The sequence below is a fragment of the Centruroides sculpturatus genome, unplaced genomic scaffold (genome assembly GCF_000671375.1).
Source record: "Centruroides sculpturatus isolate CEXI.00-Female unplaced genomic scaffold, Cexi_2.0 scaffold595, whole genome shotgun sequence".
NCBI classification, from domain to species: domain Eukaryota; kingdom Metazoa; phylum Arthropoda; class Arachnida; order Scorpiones; family Buthidae; genus Centruroides; species Centruroides sculpturatus.
Genome location: NW_019384912.1, coordinates 1 through 27,093, shown reverse-complemented (window position 1 = coordinate 27,093; position 27,093 = coordinate 1). Strand labels below are relative to the sequence as shown.

The 27,093-nt window shown below is 28.7% G+C and overlaps 1 protein-coding gene across 1 annotated transcript; it reads right to left on the bottom strand.

The window, feature by feature from the left end:
• Positions 1–3,686: 3,686 nt before the first annotated feature.
• LOC111631680 (JNK-interacting protein 3-like) lies at positions 3,687–26,904 on the bottom strand. The gene is made up of 5 exons (XM_023375986.1): positions 26,345–26,904; positions 20,355–20,440; positions 16,605–16,767; positions 11,829–11,904; positions 3,687–3,821 (listed from the first exon to the last, which is right to left on the bottom strand). The coding sequence occupies exons 1-5, from the start codon at positions 26,447–26,449 to the stop codon at positions 3,709–3,711; spliced, it is 543 nt and encodes a 180-aa protein (XP_023231754.1). The 5' UTR covers positions 26,450–26,904; the 3' UTR covers positions 3,687–3,708.
• Positions 26,905–27,093: the final 189 nt, after the last annotated feature.

The window sequence follows — 27,093 nt, the reverse complement described above, 5'->3', positions numbered from 1 at the left end:
TACAGTCGACCCCCCTATAAGATATAGATACGTTCCAATTTATTAGGAATCCGATTTCTTACAAGTCGTTCCAATCACAGCCCGACACGTGTCAAGTTTACGGACTACGGCTGATTGAAAGGTTTTCTTCCATAAAATTAATCGATTCTACACTAATCCGACTCAACATTTCCAAAATATGTATATTTTTTCGTAGTTTTATAGGAATCGTAATTATAGGGACCGTAATTATAGGGGGGTCGACTGTATTTAATTGAATAAATTGTACAAATAAGTAATTTTATATCTTGTATTATAAATTTATCATTTAATTATTGTTCAGAATCTCACAGATAAATATTCTTGAAGATATGATTTATTTTGACTGTTAATGTCCTTACAGATGGATTTTAGAAACCTGAATAATAAAGATGAAAAAAAAAAAAAAACAGCTTTTTGAATAAATGAGATGATATAAAAGCTGTTTTATATGTTTAAAAAATGTTTACTTAAAATACAATTTCTGATTTTAAAAAAATTTAATGCATTTTATTACCTTTTAATATTGGTTTTTTGCAATTCTGTATCATCTGACTGAGAAATATCCAATTCAGATGTAATAGCCTGAGTCAAGTCTGATCCAAAACCATCCGTCCATCCATCCTCTAAAAATAATAAATCGGATATTTATTTTCAATACTAGTAGTGATAGAAGTAAAAACTACAAAATAAAAGTATGATTTTGTAATGTTTCTAATTAAAAATAAATAATTTGTATGAAACTAAAATTATAGAAGATTGTTATTGATCACACTTATCAAATTACAATGTGACCCTTATTTAGAAATACTTAATATTTGAGAATTCAATATGAGCTGCTTCTTTTATCTATTTTTCCCATTTAAAAGATAAAGTACTTAATATAATGAATGCTGATTGATATTTATAACAACAAAACAATAAAAGCAACAATCATGAATGCAACTAGAGTAAAATTCCCATATACTATAATTAGATGGCTTATAGGTTCCAGTCTGCATTTTCTTTGTTTCATTTACACTGTGTATTTGTTTGTTGGGGTATTGCCATTCATTCTTATATGGTATGAAGTTTTGAAAATTCTATCTCTGTACTAGCAGATATCTATGTTGCCCAACAAAAAGTTATAAGATTAAACATTAAAAGTAAGATAATATTACAAAGTTTGGTTATTTTAGACTAACTCAAATGAACAGCATTATTTCTGTAGAGTTTCCAATTCTAAAAGAAGACTATGTTCTTTGAAATCATCACCAAAAATAAGATTCATGGACCATATGGCATTTTCAAAAATGCTTGATTTTTTTGAAATATGATCATTGTATATAATTACCAATCTGTATATAACTTTCATAGTTTTTCTTCATCTTTTTCAAAAAATGTTGTTTTGTCTATAAACAACAACTCATCTGAATATATAATGATCTACATAAATCTTTTATGAAATTATTTAATCTAATCACAGAACCACTTCAGCATCCAATAAAATGTGGAAGATGAAACACATCACAAATGTTTTCAGCTTCATGTTGAAATAGTTAATTTATAATTGGAATACATTGAATAGAATATTCCTGTAGCATTTGAATTTGAACAGGCCAGTTAGAGACATGTGCTGATCAATACAGGTTATAATGATGTTACATAACACACTTTCCATGCTTTTGACAGTTGTATCTCATCTTTAGAGTTTATGCAATTGGAGCCAAGGCTGGCTTTATTATATTTTGATGGACTATAAAAGCCTGATGTGGTTCTAATTTGTAGAGAATATGATAAACTGAATCTGTGCCACTAAAAGGTCATTAGAACAGAGGATATGGAAACACAAATATGACAAAAAGCATTCAAAAATCACCAATGCCCTATATAGGTTTGCCTCAGAAGACAATATAGAGGCAAAATTAAATCAGGTTCAGCTTTCAGATCCTCTACAAATTGGAACCATATCAGGCTTTTACAGTCCATTGAAATACAGTAGAGCATCATTTATCCGAATCAATTGGGACTGGGGTTATTCGGATAACTTATTTTTCGGATAACCAATTACATATAAAAAAATATATTAACCTATCCCATGTTGAAATTTTTCTCTGTTGCGTGTCGCTTTGCATTGAATTTTCATTGATGTTAAGACTAATGAAAATTTTTATAATAATAATTGTGGCTATTGTAGCATTAAAAATTATTTCTTTATTTTGTACAAACAAAATAAATATATTGAAAAAAAAAATTATACTTTAGAAGTTAATGTAGCACTGTATCAAAATCATTCAATTCAGCACAACACACAGTCCTCAGAAAAACACAACACAAAAGTGCCAGTGCTGCCAGCTAAAACACACACCAACAAAAAAATATTGGAGTAGCCCAAGACATAGCCAAAGGTTGCAGTGCCACAGCACTAGCGGAAATTTAAATTTGCCGACTGGAATGCTTTCAGTTAACTGATGTTTCGGTTGACCAACTTTCAGATAAATAACTCTCTACTGTATAATAAAGCCAGCCTTGGCTCCAATTGCATAAACTCTAAAAATGAGATACAACTGTCAAAAGCATGGAAAGTGTGTTATGTAACATCATTATAACCTGGATAGATCAGCACATGTCTCTAACTGTTATGTGAATATTATATTCCATTCATTCCAATTATAAATGAACTATTTCAACCTAAAGCTGGAACTAACTGTATTCTGAAAATATTTGTGATGTGTTTCATCTTCCACATTTTACTGGATGCTGAAATGATTAGATGTTAATACATTTCCAATAATAGAGAAGTACACTTTTTGTTATTTAATTCATAATCTGTGCAATTTTTCCTGCATTATTTAATCTATAATAAGTTTCTCTCCTGATTCTAGCTTCTTTAGGTTTTGTGTGTCTTGAAATTTTTCCTATATCACAAACTACCAACTTCCTAATTAATTGGTTGATTTTTTTGGACTATCCGACTGATTGATTGACCCTCTGACTGTCAATAGTGATGTAATTTTTGACATCCCTCCTTTTTATAGATCCCTTGGCAATGATATTTTTGTCTTTCTTTCCCTTTTTGAGGAAGAAAGTGTGGAGAAAATATTTATTTCCCAGTAATGTTTTTTGTTGGCAGGATGTTGAATGAATGTTAACTTGAACTTTTAGACTAAATTATTATTCTTTTACAGTCGACCCCCCCTATAAGATATAGATACGTTCCAATTTATTAGGAATCCGATTTCTTACAAGTCGTTCCAATCACAGCCCGACACGTGTCAAGTTTACGGACTACAGCTGATTGAAAGGTTTTCTTCCATAAAATTAATCGATTCTACACTAATCCGACTCAACATTTCCAAAATATGTATATTTTTTCGTAGTTTTATAGGAATCGTAATTATAGGGACCGTAATTATAGGGGGGTCGACTGTATTTAATTGAATAAATTGTACAAATAAGTAATTTTATATCTTGTATTATAAATTTATCATTTAATTATTGTTCAGAATCTCACAGATAAATATTCTTGAAGATATGATTTATTTTGACTGTTAATGTCCTTACAGATGGATTTTAGAAACCTGAATAATAAAGATGAAAAAAAAAAACAGCTTTTTGAATAAATGAGATGATATAAAAGCTGTTTTATATGTTTAAAAAATGTTTACTTAAAATACAATTTCTGATTTTAAAAAAATTTAATGCATTTTATTACCTTTTAATATTGGTTTTTTGCAATTCTGTATCATCTGACTGAGAAATATCCAATTCAGATGTAATAGCCTGAGTCAAGTCTGATCCAAAACCATCCGTCCATCCATCCTCTAAAAATAATAAATCGGATATTTATTTTCAATACTAGTAGTGATAGAAGTAAAAACTACAAAATAAAAGTATGATTTTGTAATGTTTCTAATTAAAAATAAATAATTTGTATGAAACTAAAATTATAGAAGATTGTTATTGATCACACTTATCAAATTACAATGTGACCCTTATTTAGAAATACTTAATATTTGAGAATTCAATATGAGCTGCTTCTTTTATCTATTTTTCCCATTTAAAAGATAAAGTACTTAATATAATGAATGCTGATTGATATTTATAACAACAAAACAATAAAAGCAACAATCATGAATGCAACTAGAGTAAAATTCCCATATACTATAATTAGATGGCTTATAGGTTCCAGTCTGCATTTTCTTTGTTTCATTTACACTGTGTATTTGTTTGTTGGGGTATTGCCATTCATTCTTATATGGTATGAAGTTTTGAAAATTCTATCTCTGTACTAGCAGATATCTATGTTGCCCAACAAAAAGTTATAAGATTAAACATTAAAAGTAAGATAATATTACAAAGTTTGGTTATTTTAGACTAACTCAAATGAACAGCATTATTTCTGTAGAGTTTCCAATTCTAAAAGAAGACTATGTTCTTTGAAATCATCACCAAAAATAAGATTCATGGACCATATGGCATCTTCATTAATTATTATACAATGCTTACTTTTGTATGATACATTAAAGTTGAATTATCACAATGAATCAAAGGGATATATACCCCTTTAATTCATTGTGAAAATTCAACTTTATACTGTTATGTATATATATATATATATATATATATATATACATAACAGATCCTTCTATCAGTTATCAGCAATTACAATTTCATTAGTCTTCTTAAAGTTGATACAAATACATAATATATATATATTTTATTGTCTATTATATATAATTGCTTACGTCATATTTATTTCTCTCATTTCAAATTAGTTTCTTTTACACTGATGAATAAATTAATCAATACTTTCATTTTATTTATTTCATTTAGATTCATTGGTTGATAGGTATATAGATCTATTATTAAATTTAATACATATATGGGATATGTATATTGTAGTATCCATTTCTTTAATTGTTGTTCTAAACCCCAATTTAATTCTAATATCATTTTTTCACCAGATTTTAGTTCTTATTAGCATTTACAGTTATAATTTGGAAGAGGAGTTACATCACAATCTGAAAGTTTTATTACATTATGTTTTTAAATCTTGAGTACAAAAATAAATTGTCTTCATTCATCTGAAAAAACAGGATTTTCTAAAAATTATATTAATGGTGTTATTGTGACATCTTGTCTTTTGGAAATTTTTATTTTTATTTCATTGAAGAGTTTTATACTAATTTCTGTATTATTATTCTCAAAAGTCAAAATAAAAATTTTAAAATGCTCTGGCTGTTAAAATTTTTATTAATCAACTCAAGGAAAACATCTCCTAACTATACACCACCATCTGCTAAAAATCTAAGATCAGAAGTGTGGCAGAAAAGAGATGAAAATGAGAAATTTGATTGACATACTATAAGACTCAGAAAGAGAAAGATGTCACAACTGGAACTCAGTGTTGTGGAATTCCAATCAAGATAAAGGTTCTTTGATAACATAAGACAGTCCTCTGTCCTAAGACAGTTCTCCATCATCTAGGAGATAGAAGAGGTACTAATCTGCAACAAACATTTCTACAGGATTTAAGAGTTCACTTGTTCATCCTAACCCTTTTTCCTTTTTTTATTATTATTATTATTATTATTATTATTTTACTTATTCACTGCATATATTGCAATTAATTATATATGTTACTGTGAAAGACCGAATATTTGGTTATAATATTATGCATTCGAACAATAGCTGGTGTATGTCGACAAGCACAGATAAGCTTTGGTGCAGGTCGAAATGACACCCGAGAAGCCAATGTCAACAGAGAGGTGATAGTCTGTCGTCAAATCCTCTGTGGGTAGCCGGAGGTAGGACAAGGTCATACCTCTTTTCCTGGCAACGGTTTGGTGAAAACCACTTTGTCATTGAATGGCGTTTTTGTTCTTTTGATCCCGTGAGATGAGGATCGGTTTGTCAGGTCGAGTGGCGGAGAATGAGACGGGTCGTCGATAAGGCATCAGCGATATCCAAATAAAAGACACCATTAACAGATCAGTTCGTAATCACGCAATCAGTTCATAATTTGTAAAGAAAAGTTACTTTCCATAGATGAGATTTCTTCTCAAGAAATATCGCTGAGAGAAGCAGCTGCAGCTAATTCGAAAAGTGTAGGGCAAGGCTATACATGCTGTCATTGCAAAAAGAAGTGTTCCACGAATAAATGCAGTTGTAAAAGAAAGGGGCTCTTGTGCAATTCAAAGTGCCACGACAATTTAAGTTGTTGCAATAAATAAGATTGTATAACATTAATCACATAATTTATGTGTAAGTTTATTATTGTATTATTTTCTTTAATGATTTAGAATGTACTGTTCATTTTAGGTTCAACAGTTTATTTACATGTGCTGTTACTAAAGCTTTCTCCTATTTTGACATATTAAAAAGTTGCATTTTTGTCTTAACATAATAAAGATATTTTTATTAAACATTCACCATCAGTGCATGCTGAATGTCGACATTTGCCGGTGTAAGTGAGAAATAATGATATTTAGCAAATATTTCATACATACACGAAACGACTGTGTGAATGCTGACATTCACCGGAGAATGTTGACATTCGCCAGATATCGATCATTCACAGTAACATATATACACAACATGATTCCCATTTCTTTTCTCCCTTAAAAATTAAGTACTTTTTTAAGGACTCTAAAAGAAATTTTTAAGCACTTACACCCTAAGTCTTTTTAAGTACCTCACGATTTTATTATACTAGATAAAAAAACCTACTTGTTTATTATACTAGATAAAAAACCATTGTAATGACATAAAACCCTGTTTTAATGACATATTTGAAGCACTCCCAAATTTACAAAATTAGATTACAAATTTTATTTAACAAAGAAAATACTATGTATTCAGTCCTAGGGTCAGAGTCCACTGCCTAAAACAACTGTGGGTGGTACTCTCACCACCTGACTTCAGTTTGCCTGTTTGTAGAGAGAGTTGCCATTTTGTATTTTATTTTGACACAGTTCTCTGTCCCCTGTATACCAACAAGTCTGGTTTTTTTTTTTATATATTCAGGGGACCGAGAACCTAGTCAAAATAAAATTCAAAGTGATGACACTCTCTACAAACAGGCAGTGCAAGATTTGCACATGTGTTGCTGCTCTGAAATATTGAATCATATGTGTCAATTAAAAAATTGATACAAATCCAACTATTGTAAGGAGCAATACAATATCCTGCATTATTCACATAACAGTTGTATTATCTCAAATTCATTTAATTTAATTAAATTTTAATCAAAACTATTTGTTTTTTTACATATTTTTACAGAGGTCTAGCCTCTAATAAAAAGTAATTTCTATAAAGGAAGACTGTTTGTTTCTGGTGATTGTAAGTGACAGGTATGTGAATACAAATCCAAATCTAGTTTTTTTCAATGTATTTTAAATTAAATCTCATCAGTATTCTTGCAAACAAAGAACTTTGGACTGTTAGCACAAAATCTTTTTGAGATATTCTTTATTCACCCAACAAAATTAATGAAATGAAGTCATGATTATGTGAGAATGAGGTCTCCTGAATAACCCGCCTCACTAAGTGATGGCTGTTAATTGATTGCCAAAAGTTGAAAAGAACACAAATACCTCAACTTTCTTGGGTTATTGTCAAGGTCTCCTAACATTAGTTAGGATTAACTATTTTGCATTCTAACTCACAATTAGACTTTTCCAAATGGAAAAAAAGTAATATTTTACCAGAATTTTAGGAGGGTTTGATTTGAAATGAGTTGAAGTTGGAGATAGGATTTAAATAAACAACTCAAATGATAACTAAAATATATATGTTTATTTATAAAAAAAAAAAACCTATGTTTAACCCACACACACACACACACATATATAGTTATATAGGATTAAAATTAAAGACAAGTACAATGAGATAAAGAACAAAATTTCCAATTATGATAATTATCTGTAGGAGACAGACTTCAAACTACAACTCACTAGTCTTATTTTAGTTCAAAACAGTTTACATGAATCATACTATATTACCTGTGATATGTAAATTAACTGAACACTGTACCAAGATTATTCTTGAAGTAAAGCACAAGTTTAAAAAATCTTTCTATTATCTTGTCTTGCCTCAGAAGGAGAATGAGTAAGAGTTGGAAAATCGGGAATACAGATCTTACCTCAGTGGAGGGTAGAGAACTGGGAGAGAGAACAAGAGTGAGAGCAAGAGTGTTGTTTGGAGGTGACCCATCACCTTTCATATGAAAATTTCCTCCAATAAGATTATTTAAAATAAGCCCTCCATGCTTCTGATGCATGATGGAAGTCAAGCAGTCTTGCAGATAAGCACGAGAAATTCCACACTAACTATTGCTTTTGGAGGAATTATGTCATTGTCCTCCATCAAAAAAGGAAGTTCCTTTTTCAACTTCATATCATTTTGTAAAACAGATAAAATTTCTATCAAATAAATTAAATGAATACTTTAACAAAATTTGTTAAAATTAATCCCTTCAGCTCCAGATTCTTACAATTACTGTATAAACTGTTCAGTTATCTGATTGTCATAAAATAATAATTTTTGTACAGATATATTTTTCCAAGATTATTTTTGAGCCATCAATAGAAAATTAAACACTTGTAATACCACAACAATGCAAAAAAGATTTTAAGCACTTTTTACAGACTTTTCAGGATTTGTAAAACTATGAGAACCTTGAATAAAAATACAATTGAAATCCTTGATGAATATGTACTTAAAATAGAATGATGTTTAAAAGAATCATTACTTTTATTAGTAATTCCCAAAATTTCCATAAATTCTTGCAAATACCTAATTGAGAAACAAGAGTAAAAAATAACTGTAATTTCTTAAGAATTCTCAAACATAACCTCTAATTATAATACACAAAATAAAAATAAAAAATTGCTAATACAGAATTAACAAATTTTTGTGAAATTTCATGAAATAAATAGTAATTAACACATTTTATAAAAGCAAAAATATCTTGTCATAATTAAATAAAACAAATATGACCAAAAATGCTATTGTTTTGTTATATAAACTTGATAATATTGTAACAAATGAAACTTCTATAATAAATAAAAAGCAAAATGCTATTATTATTAAAAATAAATACTACTAATTGTTGTTATTATTTTTTGTGACTATTCAAGCCATTATCTTTTAAAAAATAAGAATTAATATTATTTTAATCTATAGTCAGCTTTTTTAAAATTTGTGTCTGCAGCTATATTGCTTTATTATGTAATTAAGTGAATTTTCTAAATTCATATTTATTATGTTTTGAAAAATTTCTTTATGAACTTAAATGACTTACATTAAACAGTAAATTTAAATTATTAAACAGTTTAACCCGCTTATAACATACTCCATGGGACCTGCAATTTTTTTACGTTATAACAGAGTGTCGTTATCTGCGAGGTCATAATTTCAGTCCCATAAAAGTATCAAGTGTGTTTAAGAATCTATTATAAAATTCATCTAATTTAACATCGTATGTATAAAAGTGCAAACTAAATGTTTAAATCAACTTTATTTACATTATTATGTCTAAATTTACAACGATGTAATTAAAAATTTCAAATATACCTTTTTATAAGAAATTTTTATTTGTCTCAAGTTTCAATAATAGCAGCACTTTCGGTTTTGAGAATAATGTCAAATCAAAAGGCAACAAAAAGTTAAATTAAGCAAGAAACAAGAAAATTATCATCCAAGAGTTATTAATGCCTGGATGATAATTTTCTCGTTTCTTGCTTATCTATCAATCTGCATGAAGTCCAATATATTTCACTTTTAGGTTAAATTAATGTATACCAATTAAAAAGAAACAATAAAAATATTCATTTAAAAAAAGTCAGTTATTTTAGATTGTAGGCGTTTTTCACCTAAAAATTGTTTATCAATGTCATTTTCTAAGTCGTAGATTTTGTTCATTATTTCCAATGAAGTTTTACAAGACCTGTAAAACATTTTCAATAATCTTATTGCATTACTTGCTTCCCTGATTGACAGCACTGCAGTTTCTCTGTTTGATGTTTCATCTTCATTATCATCATCATCATTCACATTTTTTTCGTCTGAACATTTAATTTGCTCAATTATATCTGCATCTGTATAAAATTCAGATGTTATTAAATTTTCATCTACACTCTCATATTCAGTAGCAGCAGATGACAAAAATTCGCCGTTTTCTGAACTTTGAAGTGTTTTAATTAATTCTGATTGAGGAATGTCATCGTCCTCATTATTGTCATCTTTCGTAAATGTAATAGCTGTTTGACTATTACACAATTTTGCATGATGAAAACAGTTTGCTATTATTAACAAACCAACCTTACACCAAGATTTTTCCAAAAAATCAACTGCATCTAATAAAGGAATTGCCATTTTATTTTTATCTTCCATATTTGTTATAATTTTTAGTAAAAGAATTTTTCTGAAATGAGATTTAAGGCTTCTTATAATTCCTTGATCCATTGGTTGAAGTACTCTAGTACAATTTGGAAGAAGAAATACAAGTTTGATGTTCTTTAAATTTTCTAAAATTGAATGTGCTGGGCAATTATCGACAAGGAGTAAAACTTTTTTCGTTTACCAATAAGTTCTCTATCCCATTTTCGAATTTCTTCTTCAAAAATCTCAGATGTCATCCATGACTTTTTGTTCACTTTGTAATTTACTGGTAGTATTTTTATGTTTTTAAAACATCTCGGATTCTTTGATTTTCCTATTAGAAGAAGTTTTCTTTTGTCTGTACCAGTCGTATTAGCACAAACAAAAGCTGTTATCCTATCTTTCGCAAGTTTTCCACCAACACACTTTTTGTTTTTAAATTTAAATGTTTTATCTGATAAAAGTTTGTAAAATATCCCTGTTTCATCTGCATTATAAATGTCTTCATCTGCATAGTCTCCCCTTAATTTAGGCCACACATCTCTTAACCAGTTTTCAACGTCCAGTAAATTTACACTTTTTGCTTCTCCACACACTTTACCAAAACTTATGTTATGTCTTTGTTTTAAAAAAACGGTCCATTAGAACATTTAAAGTTAATATCGCCTAGTAGTCGTCCAAATTCTTCTGCTTTTTCCATTAGTGATGGTCCATTTAGTGGTAAGTTGGAACTTCTGCATTGGTTAAACCACTTAATTAGAGCATCATCAATATTGACTTTTTCACATAACTTAATTTTTTTCACTTGTCCCTAGATATCTTAAAAACTTTTCAAAATTTTCTCTCTGTTTTTTTATTATTGTACACACTGTAGAATTTGCTAAACCAAAGTCTCTGCATACATCTGCCATTTTTCTTCCAATTTCAACTGCTTTAATTATTTCTACTTTTCAGTCTAACATTAATGCTTTCCTTTTTTAAGCTAGCCATTTTACCTGATTTGATGCTAAACTACAATACAAGTATGAGAGCTTTGCAGACTAACCCACTGTCACGTTGTTTAAAGGAGTGACGAATCTCACCCCACTGAATCAGGTGGTGACAGTACCACCCACAATCGTTCTAGGAAGCGGACTCTGACCCTTAGGACTAAACATGTAGTATTTTCTTTGATAAATAAAATTTATAATATAATTTTGTAAATTTGAGAGTGCTTCAAATATGACATTAAAACAGGGTTTTATGTTGTTACAAGTGGGTTTTTTAACGTTATCTAATATAGTAAAATCGTGGGACCGATAAAAATTTGATGTTATATTAGGGTTGTCGTTACATCTGATGTCGTTATAATCGGGTTAAACTGTATTATTAAACAAATTAAATAAACCTATTAACCTTAAAATAATATAAATTTTGAAAGATAAAACTAATATGCACTTACGAACCTTTTTCAGATGAATGACTTATAACATTTCCCTTCTGATTTTGTAATTTTGGTGATGTGGCATTTAATTCCTGAGACTGTAATATATATATAAATTATATTAAAATTATTGTGTCTATTTCAAAAAGATTAAAAAGTTTAATAAAAACTGATTTATTATTCTTATGTTATAAATATTTCAAATTCAAAGAAATATCAAGTGTTTTGGGTATTCTGTAGTAATATTTTTTAAAAATATTTATTAATAAGAAAGAACAATTGTGTGAGAATTCAGACTCCTGTGTAAATTTTCACATGTCGGTAAATTTTTATTTTTATCATTATTTCACCTTTCCCCCCTCATTGAAGTAAAGGCAAGACCTTTTGACCTATAAGTGTACTGCATCACTTTGAAAGGTGACCTTAGAAACGTCTTGGAAGTTTTCCCCTCACAGCAGGAGCTTATTCAGTTCCACTTGCGATACAACATACAAATAAGTAGCCAATAAGCAAGAACTTTCATCGGTTATGTGATAGAGGGGAGCAAAGAAGGGTCAAATACAAGGACAGGCTGTACGTATCAAAGTACCAACAATGGCCAGTTATCACCAAAGTGATGATTGTTTGATTGTCAGTGGGTTGGTCGGTGCAGCGACAGTGATTTCGCCAATGTTTTGATCCTAGCCGCCAGAGGACATTAATTTAAGAAGATGACAGCTTTCTCACATACGAAATCAAAGAAACCGTTTGATTACCGTAAACAACGCTAGCCACAAAAGGCTATTACATCAGATTTCCCCTGATAATTCCTACGCCAAGCCGTGTATAAAAAGGGGTTGCACTAGCACCTCTGGGTGGACACATATGAGTAGACACATCAACAGCAGACAGCTGATGCAAATCCCAACAAGTGGACAGCCAGCATACACCCAGAAGTGGACATAGAAGAGCAGACATCAAGGGACACCAGACCCATACTGTCATACTGTCTGTCACTCCATACCGCCATCCAAGGGAGACTACAATTTGGGACCCACCGATCCAAGAGCGTTTTACCAACCTCCCATACATCGAGAGCAGGAATCCATGAGTTAATCACTTAACCCCATTTCGATACTCTCTCTTTTGAAACTTGTCGCTCTCTTGATCATAGTATAAGATTTGTCAATATTATGTCGTTATAATTAGATCTTAGGTAGTTAGTTAGAATCTTATTAGATGAATTATTGTAACCTTTTTGATTTGTATTTGTTTGCATAAGTTAGTTTCTTAAATATGCTTATTATATTCTAAATCATCCTTGAGTGCAATCAGCACCTTGTCATGATCTCACTACCCCTCATCACTCATATTTTTGCCCTCCTATATGGCCATACCTGACTGAGCCGCTGGTAAGCAAAGAGAAGCTTGATGTTCTACTCCCTCAGTTCTCACAATTGATATATTTATATAAACAGATAGAATGGATTTTCTAAAAATCTGAACAAATTTAAACTTCAGTAGCTTAAGGTATGCAAATATTAACAGTATAAATATTGTTTCATTTCATAGGTTTATTTGTTGTTTTTATTGTAATGAGTTTATGGTTGTCTTATGTGTGTAACTTTTATTATAATGGATATTAATGAAACTTTGTTTTATTGGGAAAGCTACAATTTGTCAATTGCAATAATGTCATAAATGTATAAAATAAAAATAAAGAAAAATTGATATTTTTAGATATGTTATTTGGTGGTGAAACAGTAGGTTTTTATAAACAATTAATTTACTCAATATTATAATTTGACATGCAAACTATAATAAATTGAATGTTGTTTTTCACATAGGTTTTACTTTCCTGGCTGTTACAACATAACATGAATTACTTTTTTGGCTTTTTTAATATAATATTGTAATCCTGTCTTATTTAAAAGCTTGATATTTTGAGCCCTAAACCAAAAAAGTAAAAAAACTGATAATGTTCAGGATAAGATAAAGATTAAGAAACAAAATTTGTCATGGTAACTTGTATATGAGACATTGATGCTAATAAATTTTGATAGTTAAAGGTCAAAGAGTGGTGAGATAGAGGTGGACATGTCATATCTTGAGTGGGACTGGACTTAATGAAAATTTTACTCATTACTGACATTTACAACATTTTTAGAAACTCATCTCTATCCTCAAAATGAAGCCTTTTTGATTTTTTATAATAATCAATAAAATAAAAGTTATTTTTTAATAACATCTCATAACAGATGATACCACGTCTAATTTTAACTACCTGCTAATTTATGTTAGTGTTTCTTAAATTATTTAATGTATTTTCTATTTACTGGGGTTAGAATACATAACAAAAATTGAATTATACATTCTAAATATAAATCAAATTATCCTGAATTTTGTTAGGCTATTTTTTACTATTTTTGATTAAATTATTGAAGTAATTTGTCTACAGATAGATGGTGTTATCATCTTTTTATTAAGTTAACATTAATAATTATAAAATTTTTAAATTTAATTATTCATTTATAAATATTTGAAAAAATTATATATAAATTAAAGGATGAAAAATTCTGCATAATTGCATCATGATTTAAATTTATATTTAATTTCAGCTTTATTTTATATATATGAAGTTCTTTCTTTATTGTTATGATATGACTTCTTTGTTATCAGTCTTTGATCTCATAACTTGGTGTTTATCTGTTATCATAAACTACTGATCTTTTGTATTATTAATTATGTATAATAAGTTAATAAAATATTCCCAATTTCAATCATCAATTACTAAAAACTTGATTTCTTTACATTAGCCCTGGCAAACTTATAGTGGGGTGTGATCAACTTTCTTAAGTTAAATATACTAATCATTTCTGTTCTATAAAAGCTTAATAATCTACTATGCATATGTAGCTAGAACTTTTGCACAATTGATATATTTATAGTGTACCCGAGGAAGGCCTATTAAGAAGGCCGAAAACGTTTGTACTCCAGTTAATAAGGCTAGAAATTAGTGAGAAAGGTTTTGCGCTGTTAGTCTTAATAATCTACCCAAATATTCTGCAAAACATAGTTATATTTATTTATTGGGCATAATCAACATTCTATATTATCTCTTTTTTGTAAATATACTAAAACATAAATTAAACAATACCATTTATTTTATTTCATAACAAAAAAAAAAATTATTTCTTTCCATTGCATAAATCATAAGTTTTGCTCCTCTTTGACTTACTCATTTTGCATTTAACTGAACTGCTTAAGGCAAAATAAAATAATTACTAAAATAACAATCTAGAAATGACTATTAACAGTGCATTTTGTCTTCACTACACTTTATCTTAAGTGTTACCAATCTTTTATGAACAGTTAAAAGATATTTCCATGGAAAATATGGACATAATATTCCTATTAAACTTACACTATGTATTTTGTGTTTTAACAGACCACATTTTCTATGACTGACCAAAAATAATGCAACAATTAGCCTATTATTATACTTTACATCATTATAGAAAAATAAACAATAGATATCTATAAAATATTTTTTCATTAATATTTATTCATTAAAAATATTTTATGTTATAAAAAAATTATAAATAAAATGTCATTATCATCATTAAGAAATCATTATATAAATAACAAAACTATTGACCAAATTTATAGTTATATATTTTTTATATGCTATTTTGAAAAACACAAAATATTAAAAGAAATCACTTATAATTAAATAAATGTAAATAATTATGAAATATTAGCAAAGTAGATTATAAAACAGCCTCTAATTACAGGAATATTATAAGTTGAATACACAAATGCATTCCAGCACAATTTATCATTAAAAATGTAAAGTAGTCACACTATAATAATTATGCACATAAATATTATAGTGCAACTAGAAAGATATGTGGAAAATTATTCTATGTTAATTGCAAGAATTTAAATTTTAATGGAATGATAATAACTCTACATAACTGTTGACAGATTAAATTTGTTATAACTATGTTATTTAACAACAAAAACACTTGTCTTTTGAAATATTTTAAATTTTTATTCTTATTTAAGCAATAATACTAAATAACAGATTCTATTCAATACTAGTCACTAAGCATTTCATATTTTATTTTTTTCATTTTCATCTGTTACCTAGAATTATCTGGTATATAAAACTATATATTTAAGTTATTTTCCAATTTGATTATAATTATTAAATTATAATCAAATTGATTACAATTTGATTATAATTATTAAATTATAATCAAATTGTAACCATTTGTAATGACAAATTTGTCTAGACAAAAATTAAGATTAAATGATCAATTTTCTAATTACAACTTGTTTGCAACTTAGTAATTCAGCAATTATCATTAATTAATTATATTTAGAAATTCATCTCGCAACACCGAATATGAATTCAATTTTATTTATATAAACTACTTATAACATATTTTAACAATTTAACTTTTGAATGAAATTGATTTTACTTAAATTATAAAACATATTAAAAATCCACTTATATAAATAAACTGACATGTTCTATTATTTTTATTTATTATTTTATTAATTTAGGTAAACTTCCTATTATATTTTCTATATTCTATGATAAAGCAGTGACAAAAAGCTTACATTTATTTGCATATTAGTGAATATTAAATTTTAAACTTTTGAAATAAAATATTCATATTTAAATTTTTGATTTAAATCAATACTTATTTTTTTATGTTTATATTTATAAAAAGTATTTTGTTTTCAATTTCATAATATATTTCTTTTATTTTTTAAAATAAATTGTAATAACTAAAGTAAATTAACATACCTGTATTTCACTTTTTAAACTTAAACTGACATCAGTATCTTGACCTGAAGAACTTGGACTATGATAATCTATTGGTGTATTCATTGATTTTACAGGTGATTCACCTGATTCAATACTAGTCATTAATGATCCATGTTTTAGTTGACTAAGATTCAAACCCTGCCTATAAAAATGATAATAATAAAATTGAAGATAGATATAATTTTTAGATAATATTTCTTTATAACTCAGAAATTTTATACTATTTTATCTAAATATATAAAATTACTTGTCATAACTGACTGACTGACTGACTGATTCACTGATTCATCATTGCCCAGACCAAACCGCTGAACCTAAAGAGGTAAATTTGGTACACAGTTAGGTTATGTTATGAAAACGCACACTATGAATGAATTTTTCGAAATTCCCCGCGGGGAATTTAGGAGGATTAAGGCTTAACCTGAAGAACAGCTTCTACTGTACTATTTTAGATGCATTTTTTTATTTTCAACTACGTTTAGTCTTCATTGAGTACTTAGGTGTATTAAATTGCTAACATTTCAGACATTGTTATAAATATTTCTATATATTTTGATTTTTTAACCAAATGTCCGAATCGTTTTAAATTTGAATTTGTTATTGCATATTGGTTCGATTATAGAACGATTGTACACATTCCAGAAAATTGATCAAATTGAAAACAGTTCATTTGATTCTCAGCAATTCTCACCATTCTCAGTGGTAGGTGTTATATAACAATTACTATGGTTGTTGAAATACTGAATATAAATGGGGTTTGCTTGCAAAACCCCTGTGGGTGAAGTTGCGGGTAACAGCTAGTATGTACATATATAGACTGCAAAGCAAAGTTCTAAGTCACCTAAATAACTTTTGAACAAAGATATCTAGAGCTATGGGGAAGTAAGGTATTGGTAAAGTGGCCATGACCCACTAGATAAAACCAACAGCAGCACTCTAGCAATAGAGAGCTAAAATTTGAAAGTTAGTGTTTCTATCTTGGAAACTAGAAGATACAAGTACATGAGAAACTGTAGAGCATCTTCACATTAGTATAAAATGACAAAAACAGATGATAAAAATAGAAGGCTGGAAATTCTAAGCATGATGCCAATATTTGCACATTAGCAGTACACACTCTTACATACAAAAGATGGCTATGATATGACACTACTGCTGATAAAAATTTAAGTGTGACAATGCACAAATGATTGTCAATCATCAGACAGTTCTCTGGAGAATATCATGTCAACAAATAGTCATGACAAGCTATATAAATGAAAACTGTTGCAATATAGTACTGCTAAATGATAAATCAGGACAAAATGCTAAAGATGCTGCATGGTAGTATTCTTTATGATTTCTTATTGCTCCATATCCAACTGTATGGCTAAGAGAAACTGATAGTATCACAACTCATCTTTGATGGAACTGTACTAGCTGCTGGTATGCATGTATAGCCAAATTTTCTATTTGCAATATTGGTTTCTGTGAAATGTCATAATTTTATTATGCTCTGCAACTTCTAAATTTTACCACTAGTGTGAGGTCCCAGAAGGAAGTCAACGTAGAGGTCTGAATGGAGACTATCAATCAAAAAATTAAAATCTCCTTTTACAACTCAAAAGGAAAAAATTAAAGATCTTGATTAAACAAAGAAAGTTTTTTTTTTAATTATTTAAACAATAGAAAAGATCAAGTTGAGGGAAACATGGCTGGAAAGGAATCGTATTTAGTTGCAAAACTGACCTCTCCTGTGCCCTCCAATTGGTTTCAAATTGTCACCAGATGATGAGTCGGGACCAATGAAAAGGCGACTTTAAAGGAAAAACATATAAAACTGTGTTTGAAGGATGGGAAATTCTTGGTTCATAGCACACCTCTCCTGGAATTTTGTGCTCCTATCCTTCTACAGTAAAGGCTAATTCGATGTCCCAGAATTCGTTTTGGCTAGCCTGTCTCTTCAAGATCCACCCAGGTGCTCCAAGTCATTGGAGATCATCACTGCGAGTTGTGCTGTGCGCCCCGAGGCTGTTTCTCTCCGCTTCACCTACGCTGGACAAACCTAAACAACTATCAGGACATTCGGACTTTTATCTTTTGAAAGGACTTGTTTCTCTCCATTGGATAGGCATTACGCCTCATTATAAGATATTGTAAGAAAATTTATATATCTATTAAACGGTTTCAAATGGTAAACCTGTCTTGGTGAGTCTTTCCATGTGCACATGACTGTTCTGACCGCTCAACTGATGTGACACTTTCCACCCAATTGGCAAACCTCACACTAGGACTGCTGCCATCAATCTCATCTGTTAGTGCATTTTAACTTTATCATACCTCACTTCTAAAGCTCTAGCTATCTTCATTCAAAAGTTATTTGGATGACTTAAGACTTTACTATTCACTCTGTATTTGTATATGTAAAAATAGTAACTAGATGTCAAAACAATAAATATCACACTCAAAAACCAGATTTTTGAGTCTGTTATTTATTGTATATATATGTATGTATGTAAAATGAAAAAAGGCAACTTTATCAATAAATTCTGTAAAAAAGTAATTTTTACTAATCAAACTTGTACCAAAAAGTAATTCTCTTTGAGTTCTAAAATTAATAATTTAATATGGCCTATTATGGACTAAATTTTCTCAACGAAACATACTGATAGGAGGGTAAAATTTTTTAAATTTATATACATTCAAATATATTTTAAATTAAACTTTAGAATCACAGGATATGATATTTGAAAAATTATATTTCAATTTAATCCTTAATATTCAGTAATTTTGCTTTATAAACACACAAAGCAAGTCAAAATTTTCAAAATTTATAGTAAACAGTAAAAACTCAAAAATTAGTATAACCAAAACTAGTATTAAAATGAATATATAACTTTTGCTTTTTATTGGTTTTAACTAGTTAAAAAGTTTTTATAAAAGCATATTATCATTCATAACCCCATATAACTTTATCATTCTAATAACTTATTAAATTTCATGCCTTTTTATTTAAAAAATCTATTTATATAATAAGTTAATATATAATTGGAAATACCAGTTTCCATTTTAGAAATTAATAACTGAATTTATTTGAATATATTTTTAGGAATTAATTTGTTATAATTAAATAAGCATTTTAGGTAACTAGCATATACAGTAACCCCCCCTATAACACTGTAGATAATTCCGTGTTATATGAATTCCATATTGTACGAGTCACTTAGATTTTACAAATACATGTGCTGGGCTGTGAATGGCTCACGTATTTGTAAAATCTAAGTGACTCGTACAACATGGAATTCATATAACATGGAATTATCTAAAGTGTTATAGGGGAGTCTACTGTATAATTATTAGTTTAAATAAAAACATTTAGATTAATTAATCATTGAATTACTTTAAGAATAAATTAAAATCAATTAATGAATTATAGAATTAAGAAAGCAAAAATTCTTTACAAGTTAACATTACACTAAAGAAATAAATACTTTTAAAGTCTATTTTTTTTTTATGATCAATTACAATGGCTCCACAGAAATTAGTTTGCTATTTATACTTAATTTTGATCAGTCAAATTTTTTAGAAAAAAAAAATTAACATTTAACTTAGCTTTGATCATATTAGTATCATTTCATTATTAAGAATATAAGATATATTTCACATATTAAAACAGTTTTACATTACAAGAGGATAAAATTTTATTAAAAATAGAATATTTAACAAAATAAAATAAATAATAATAGATACTTTGATCTTGAAGTAAGCTGTTCAAGTCTATCTGTTCCAAAAAGAATTTTTGTTCTTTCCATGTAATCCATATGAGTTTTGAATAACTGAAAAAAAATTAATTTTTTCACTATAAAGCAACAGTGTTATTAATGTAAATTTGAACTAATACTATAAAATTTTGTTAAAAAGAAACTGAAAAATTCAAATCTTTCTTAATTCAATAAGAACATAATATAATATTTAAGAAAGATATAAATATAAAATATATATTTTTTATGAATTGTATAACTAACTAAAAATAAAATTATAATCTTNAAGGTCGTCTCCGTAATTTTGTGAACTTTTTTAAAGGATTGCTGATGGTGAAAAACGGCGAAAAGGAAGGACAGACACAAAGTTTTTAACTTTGTTTAAAAGTCGTATTTATATTTTTATGTATTAAATGTAAATAACGCCGGCCATGAATTTTATTTTTACTTAAAATGTATTATTGTGAATGTGGCAAAAACACCAGAGGACGCTCTACCTATTTTTACATTTTCTTGCGGAGGTAGTAGCCTCAAAGGAAAGGTCGTCTCCGTAATTTTGTGAACTTTTTTAAAGGATTGCTGATGGTGAAAAACGGCGAAAAGGAAGGACAGACACAAAGTTTTTAACTTTGTTTAAAAGTCGTATTTATATTTTTATGTTAGAAAATAAATGTTATGTGTACAACTCATTGTGCATGTTGTTTTTTGGCAATAATGTGTTAATTATAATTTTGCAATAATCTTTACTATAATTACAGTAGAAGTTTGTTAATCCAGCATCTGCAATAATCTGGTATCCTCTGAAAATAAGCCAATAATCAGGAATTGTCCAATAATAAATCTAGCATGCTAGTATAATTATTCTACAAAATGGAATTTGTTTTAACACAGTGCACTAAAGTCCACTGGTGAAAATCAAGGCAAAAGTGATGTCCATAACCCACCTTTACTTCAATTAGAAGCATGACATTTCCATATATCATGTTTTTCATACTTTGAAATATGTTTAACTTTTGTGAATTGAATTATATGTATGAGGTCATTCTAAAAGTAAAGAACATTTGTTTCTCTAGATATTTTTATTTAAGATAATGAAACAAAATTTGTTTTACAACACATATGATACCTTAGCTATTTTTCTACATAGTTGCCATACAAATTTAAACATTCGTCATAGTGTATCACCAGCTTTTCTATGCCTTCTGCACGCTCAGTTACTGCCAAGTTCTTGAACCACGACTATCAGGACATTTGGACTTTTATCTTTTGAAAGGACTTGTTTCTCTCCATTGGATAGGCATTACGCCTCATTATAAGATATTGTAAGAAAATTTANTTTACAACACATATGATACCTTAGCTATTTTTCTACATAGTTGCCATACAAATTTAAACATTTGTCATAGTGTATCACCAGCTTTTCTATGCCTTCTGCACGCTCAGTTACTGCCAAGTTCTTGAACCAGTCATTAACTGCCTCTTTCAGTTTGTTATCACTTCCATAATGGTTCCTGGTGAAAAAATCCTTCAAAATACAACTTCCCACTTAAACTGCTAAAGCAAGTTCTTCATCAATGCAGCAGCAGCAGTATGTGGACGTGTGTGTGTGTTATCCTGAAGAAGCACAATGCCTCTGGACAACAATCCCCGCCATTTATTTTGAATGGCGTGGCGTAGTTGGTGAAGGGTCTGACAATAGGCTGCTGCATTTATGGTCTCCCCTCTAGACATGTAGTCAATGAGTAGGATGCCCTTTTGATCCCAAAACACTGTAGCCATAACCTTTTTGGTTCTCAGAATTTGTTTGGCTTTTTTTGGTCTTGTTGGAGATCCGGAATGATGCCATTCCATTGACTAGCGCTTTGTTTCTGGAGTTTTATGAGAAATCCAGGTCTCATCACCAGTAACAATGTGATTCAAAAACTCCTCGCCATCTTTGTTGTACTGACTGAAAAAAGTCAGTGCAGCTCCCATCTGGTTTTGTTTGTGTTCATCTGTCAAAAATCAAGGAACCCACCTGGCGCATACTTTTCTGTAGCCCAAATCACCACTAACAATGACATAAAGAACTGTTTTTGAAATTTCAGGAAAGAACAAACTGAGTCCATCATAGTGAAACATCTATCCTGTTGAATTTTTTCCCCACTCCTTGATTTGAGTTTGTCAATCACAACTGAAGGCCAGCCCGAGCATTCTTCATCATGAATATTCATTCGCCTGCCATTAAACATGATAAACCATTTTTGAACTGAAGCTTCATTCATAAACCTCAGTTATCTGTCTGTAAATTTCGACAGGGTGGATTTTGCATTCAAAAAGCATATTACTCTACAAACCTCACACTTAGAGGAATCTTTAATTTTGTCACACATTTCAAAGTCACACTATAAATAGTAAATGACTGTTGCAGTTTGCTGTTAGCATCAGACTGGCATGAAGGAATGGGAAGGTCCATGACGCAGCAGGGGGTGGTGGAAGAACTGCACAGCTCATCAGATCAAAATGTTCTTTCCTTTTAGAATGACCCTTGTATATAGTGCATGTGGGGAGCCTTTGGTTAAGGGAACAGAAGGAGTAGATTTGTCAAGAATTTTACACAAATAAAACACAACTACCAATTTTTAATTTGGCATTATTGATAATTTCTTAATCTTTTTGTTTACCCTGTCTGATTCTTTGTTCTTGTTTGCCTGAATTTTCCCTACTGTTTTTCCTGAATTTGGGAGATTGGTTAACCTCATACTCACTCAACTCATACACCCACAACAGTGAGTGACTAGAAAATAAATGTTATGTGTACAACTCATTGTGCATGTTGTTTTTTGGCAATAATGTGTTAATTATAATTTTGCAGACTTTTCAATCTTAACACAATATATTCAACTTCAGACTGATTAAAGAGCATATGTAAAGAAAAAAGATGCATATAGTAGCATGCATTGGTACAAAATGTACAACAATGTCTGGTAATCCAGCATTTTCAATAATCTATTGCCATTCTAGTCCTGTAGATGTCAGAGTAACAAACTTCTACTGTATTATGTGAGTTCATAAAGGTCATAAAAAGGACAACAATAATTAATAAATATCATCTCAAATCTGTTTAAAGGAAACATAAAAATTCTAAAAATATTTTTTTAAATTTTCCTAAATTTTGTAAAGAGAAAAACGTCATTTTGGAGAAAAATTAATGTAAACTTTGATGGTAATTCACTTAAAAAATGTGCATATGCTAAGTAAGAACGTAAAGATAAAGATAAACTATTATGTTTAAAGAAAAAAAACAGTCTTATTTTTGGAATTTAAATAGATTAGACATGCAATAAATCTAAAATATTTTAGCAAAAAATTAACAGCTTTAAATATAAAATTTCATTGGGTTACAGTTCAAAAATTCCCTTGGAATGATGGTTCAATTTTTACATTGCTAAATTTTCTAAACGTTACCCTCTTTTTGGATGTGTATAAAGTGTTTCCAACAGGAATAGAATGTTTTTCAAATTTTACATTGGAGGATGTAAAAGGAGCAATTAATTGCTTTAAATCTAGTACCTCATTTGGAATTAATTTTATTAAAACAGAATATTTAAAGTGTTTCTCCGAAAAGTTTCTTCTTACTATATTGGAAGTTTTACTGCTATAGTAGAGTCTTGAAAATTCGGCCTAATGTGGACCGAAGGATGGCCGAATTTGTGAAAATGTCGAGTTATTGGGAATGGAGTTAAAAAAAATAAGTATGAATATTTCCTCAGAAAATACTGTACTGTACTTGTATGTATTGTTTACTTGAGAATACAACAGAGAATAAACTGCCCAAATACCCTTAAACAAAGGAAAAGTACGTCCTTTATGAAGGCATAGAGCCTTTACTACATGAAAATGAAAATTAATGAATACACTGTGTACAGTAATTTACCTGATAAGACAGACCTCAGAAAAATACTTTATGAGGCATAGAGCTGTCTATAATAAAAATTAATTAACTAAGGATTTTTTTGCCCTGCCAGGGTGTGGCTGAGTTATCCAGACTGTTGGGTTATCGAGTGCCAAGTTTACGAGACTCTACTGTATTAAAAAAAATTCTAATTTTCTGAAACACAGAATAAATCCTTAATTATTCCAATATATAAAAAACGGCAATGTTTATGACCCTAAAAATTATTGTCCTATATTTTTGGTTCTTGTACTTGAAAAACTGTTTATGCCTTTATTAAATAAAAGACTAGAAGAATTGATTCTTAAGTATGATATTTTATGTCAGGAGCAAGCAGATTTTCAACTTGGCTGATTTTGTCAATATCAAATATATGTATTAAATGCATTGGTACAATTAAAATTAAGAGTGAAACTGTTGCCTGTTGCTGTTTTTGTGAACTTTAATTGTTTCCACAAAAATATAATGTAATACAGTAGAGCATCGATTATCCGAATCAATTGGGGACTGAGGTTGTTTGGAAGATCGATGTTTCGGATAACCGATTATATACGAAAAAATATATTAATTTATCCCATCTTGACATTTTTCTCCAATGCGTGTCGCTTCGCGTTGAATTTTCGTTGATTTAACATCAACAAAATTTCAACGAAATAGCCTAACGAAGACTATTGTATCGTTAAAAATTATTTTTTATTTTGTACAAACAAAATAAATATATTGAAAAATATAAAAACAATAAAAAATTATACTTCAGAAGTTAATTTAGTATCAAAAATGTAAAATATTTGAGTAGTCCAAGACATAGCCAAAGATTGCAGCGCCACAGCACTGGCGAAAATTTAAATTTGCCAACTGGAATTCTTTCGGATGATTGACTTTCGGATAATCGACGCTCTACTGTATAATGTCTTGCTCTATGGTATAGTTGGCTAAGACATAAGAGTTGCAAGAGAGGATGCAGCAATAACCCAACCCAATAGAAATCTTAACAACCTCTGATATTTGGAAATAATAGAAATATTTAAAGCTCACAAAAAACAAACATGTATTCAATCGACTTACTTAAACCAAATAACCGGAGCATTTATGTTCTATTATTGCTTATTATATAATAGCAATATAAAATTATTGCTTATTATATAATCTATTATATAAATAATTGTAATTTTTTTGTTTCTCCTATCAATAAATAAAATATTTCAAAATGTACAATCTATTATGGAGTTCTTTAGGCACTAATATTTATTAGTGCCTAAAGAACTCCATAATAGTCTTTTATTAAACCTGGTAATTACTAAAATTTAAGAAATTTCTTATCTTTACAACTTAAATTTTTGTATAATAGCCTGATATAAAATATAATAAAAAATCATTTTTGTTATCTAAGGATTACAAAATTTGAAACTTTAGAATAATTTTTGGTATAAACAAGAATTAAAACTTGAAAAATTTTGTAGATGATATTATCCATTTCTCTCTTAATCCTTGATTCACAAATTCTTGAATTATTTTTAAATATTTAGCATTAAAAATCAGCTTTGTCTACGTTGTTTCATTATTAAAAAGTGGTGAGCTTATTTTTCATAAGATTCAGACTTAAATTCTATTAGTGTAAAAGATACTGATTTTTTTGTAATAAAACATATTTATTTAATGTAAATATATTGCCTGAATATGTATTTAAATTATTGTATTACATTTGTGTACATAAAATTATTTAAACAGATCACTCATGTTTGAAAAACAAAAATCAGTATTGCCTGAGGATATATTGTCAAATTAGACAAGATAGGATGAAGTTCTCCTGTCTTTACTTTTTTGTTGCATTTAGTCCGAAAACTGCCTTAGTTATGAGTTTTGGTACTGATTTTTTTTTTTTTAATGAAAATGTCTTCTTTATGTCCTAAAACATCACCATATCAAATCTGATTGCATTTGGACTATTTTATTAATTAAGATCCTCCAGTATTTGATCACATATTAAAATTGATTTTCTCTTTAGTTATTTTCAGTAAAAAGATCATAAAAAAATAAATAGTTACCTCTGTATACCTTTCATGTAATTTACTATATTCATTTTTCATTTCAGATTCTTTTTCTTCTAAACGAGTTGCTGTAAATAAAGATTTTTTAAATTTTATTTTCATTTAACTGATTGATATATAAAAAACAGGCAGTATAGTTTGAATAATAATTCAAATAAAAGTGTTTTATTAGACAAATCTGACATAAATTGGAATAACGCCTATACACTACGGTTGGAATTGGCCATATCACAACCAATAACTCAGGATCAAAATTCAATATTGCAATCGGCTTATCACCCCTGGTATTCTCAAATTTTAAAAATTCCTTCTGATTCCAGATTTATTATAACTGATATAAATATGAATATTAAACAATTATTCTTACAACTTCGTCTAAATAAATATTCATTGTTGGTTAATAATGCATATATAAACTGTTCTAAACAAAAGTGCTATTGGTGTAAATCAGAAAACTTTTCTATTCTTCGTCTGTTGAAAGACTGCACAGCTATTAAAAAATATCATCAGAAATATCAAATAACAGAAATATTTGGCATGAACCATGATTTAAATTATGTGTTAAGAATTGGAAACTTATTAAAAAATGATATGTATAAACTAAATAACTTTTTCATCCAGATTACTAATATATTTAATAATGATGTTATGAATTAATATTTAGATAATGTTATGCAACTATAACATTTTTATGTATATTTTTCCTATCTCTGTTAAAATTATTTGTTAAAAAAAACAACATAAGA

Coding starts and splice junctions, on each gene's coding strand:
- LOC111631680 (XM_023375986.1), bottom strand. CDS start 26,449: ATGAAAATAAAATTTAAAAAATCTTTATTTACAGCAACTCGTTTAGAA. Junction 20,441..26,344: donor TACATGAAAGGTATACAGAG/GTAACTATTTAT, acceptor ATTTTTTTTCAG/TTATTCAAAACTCATATGGA. Junction 11,905..16,604: donor GTTTAAAAAGTGAAATACAG/GTATGTTAATTT, acceptor TATATATTACAG/TCTCAGGAATTAAATGCCAC.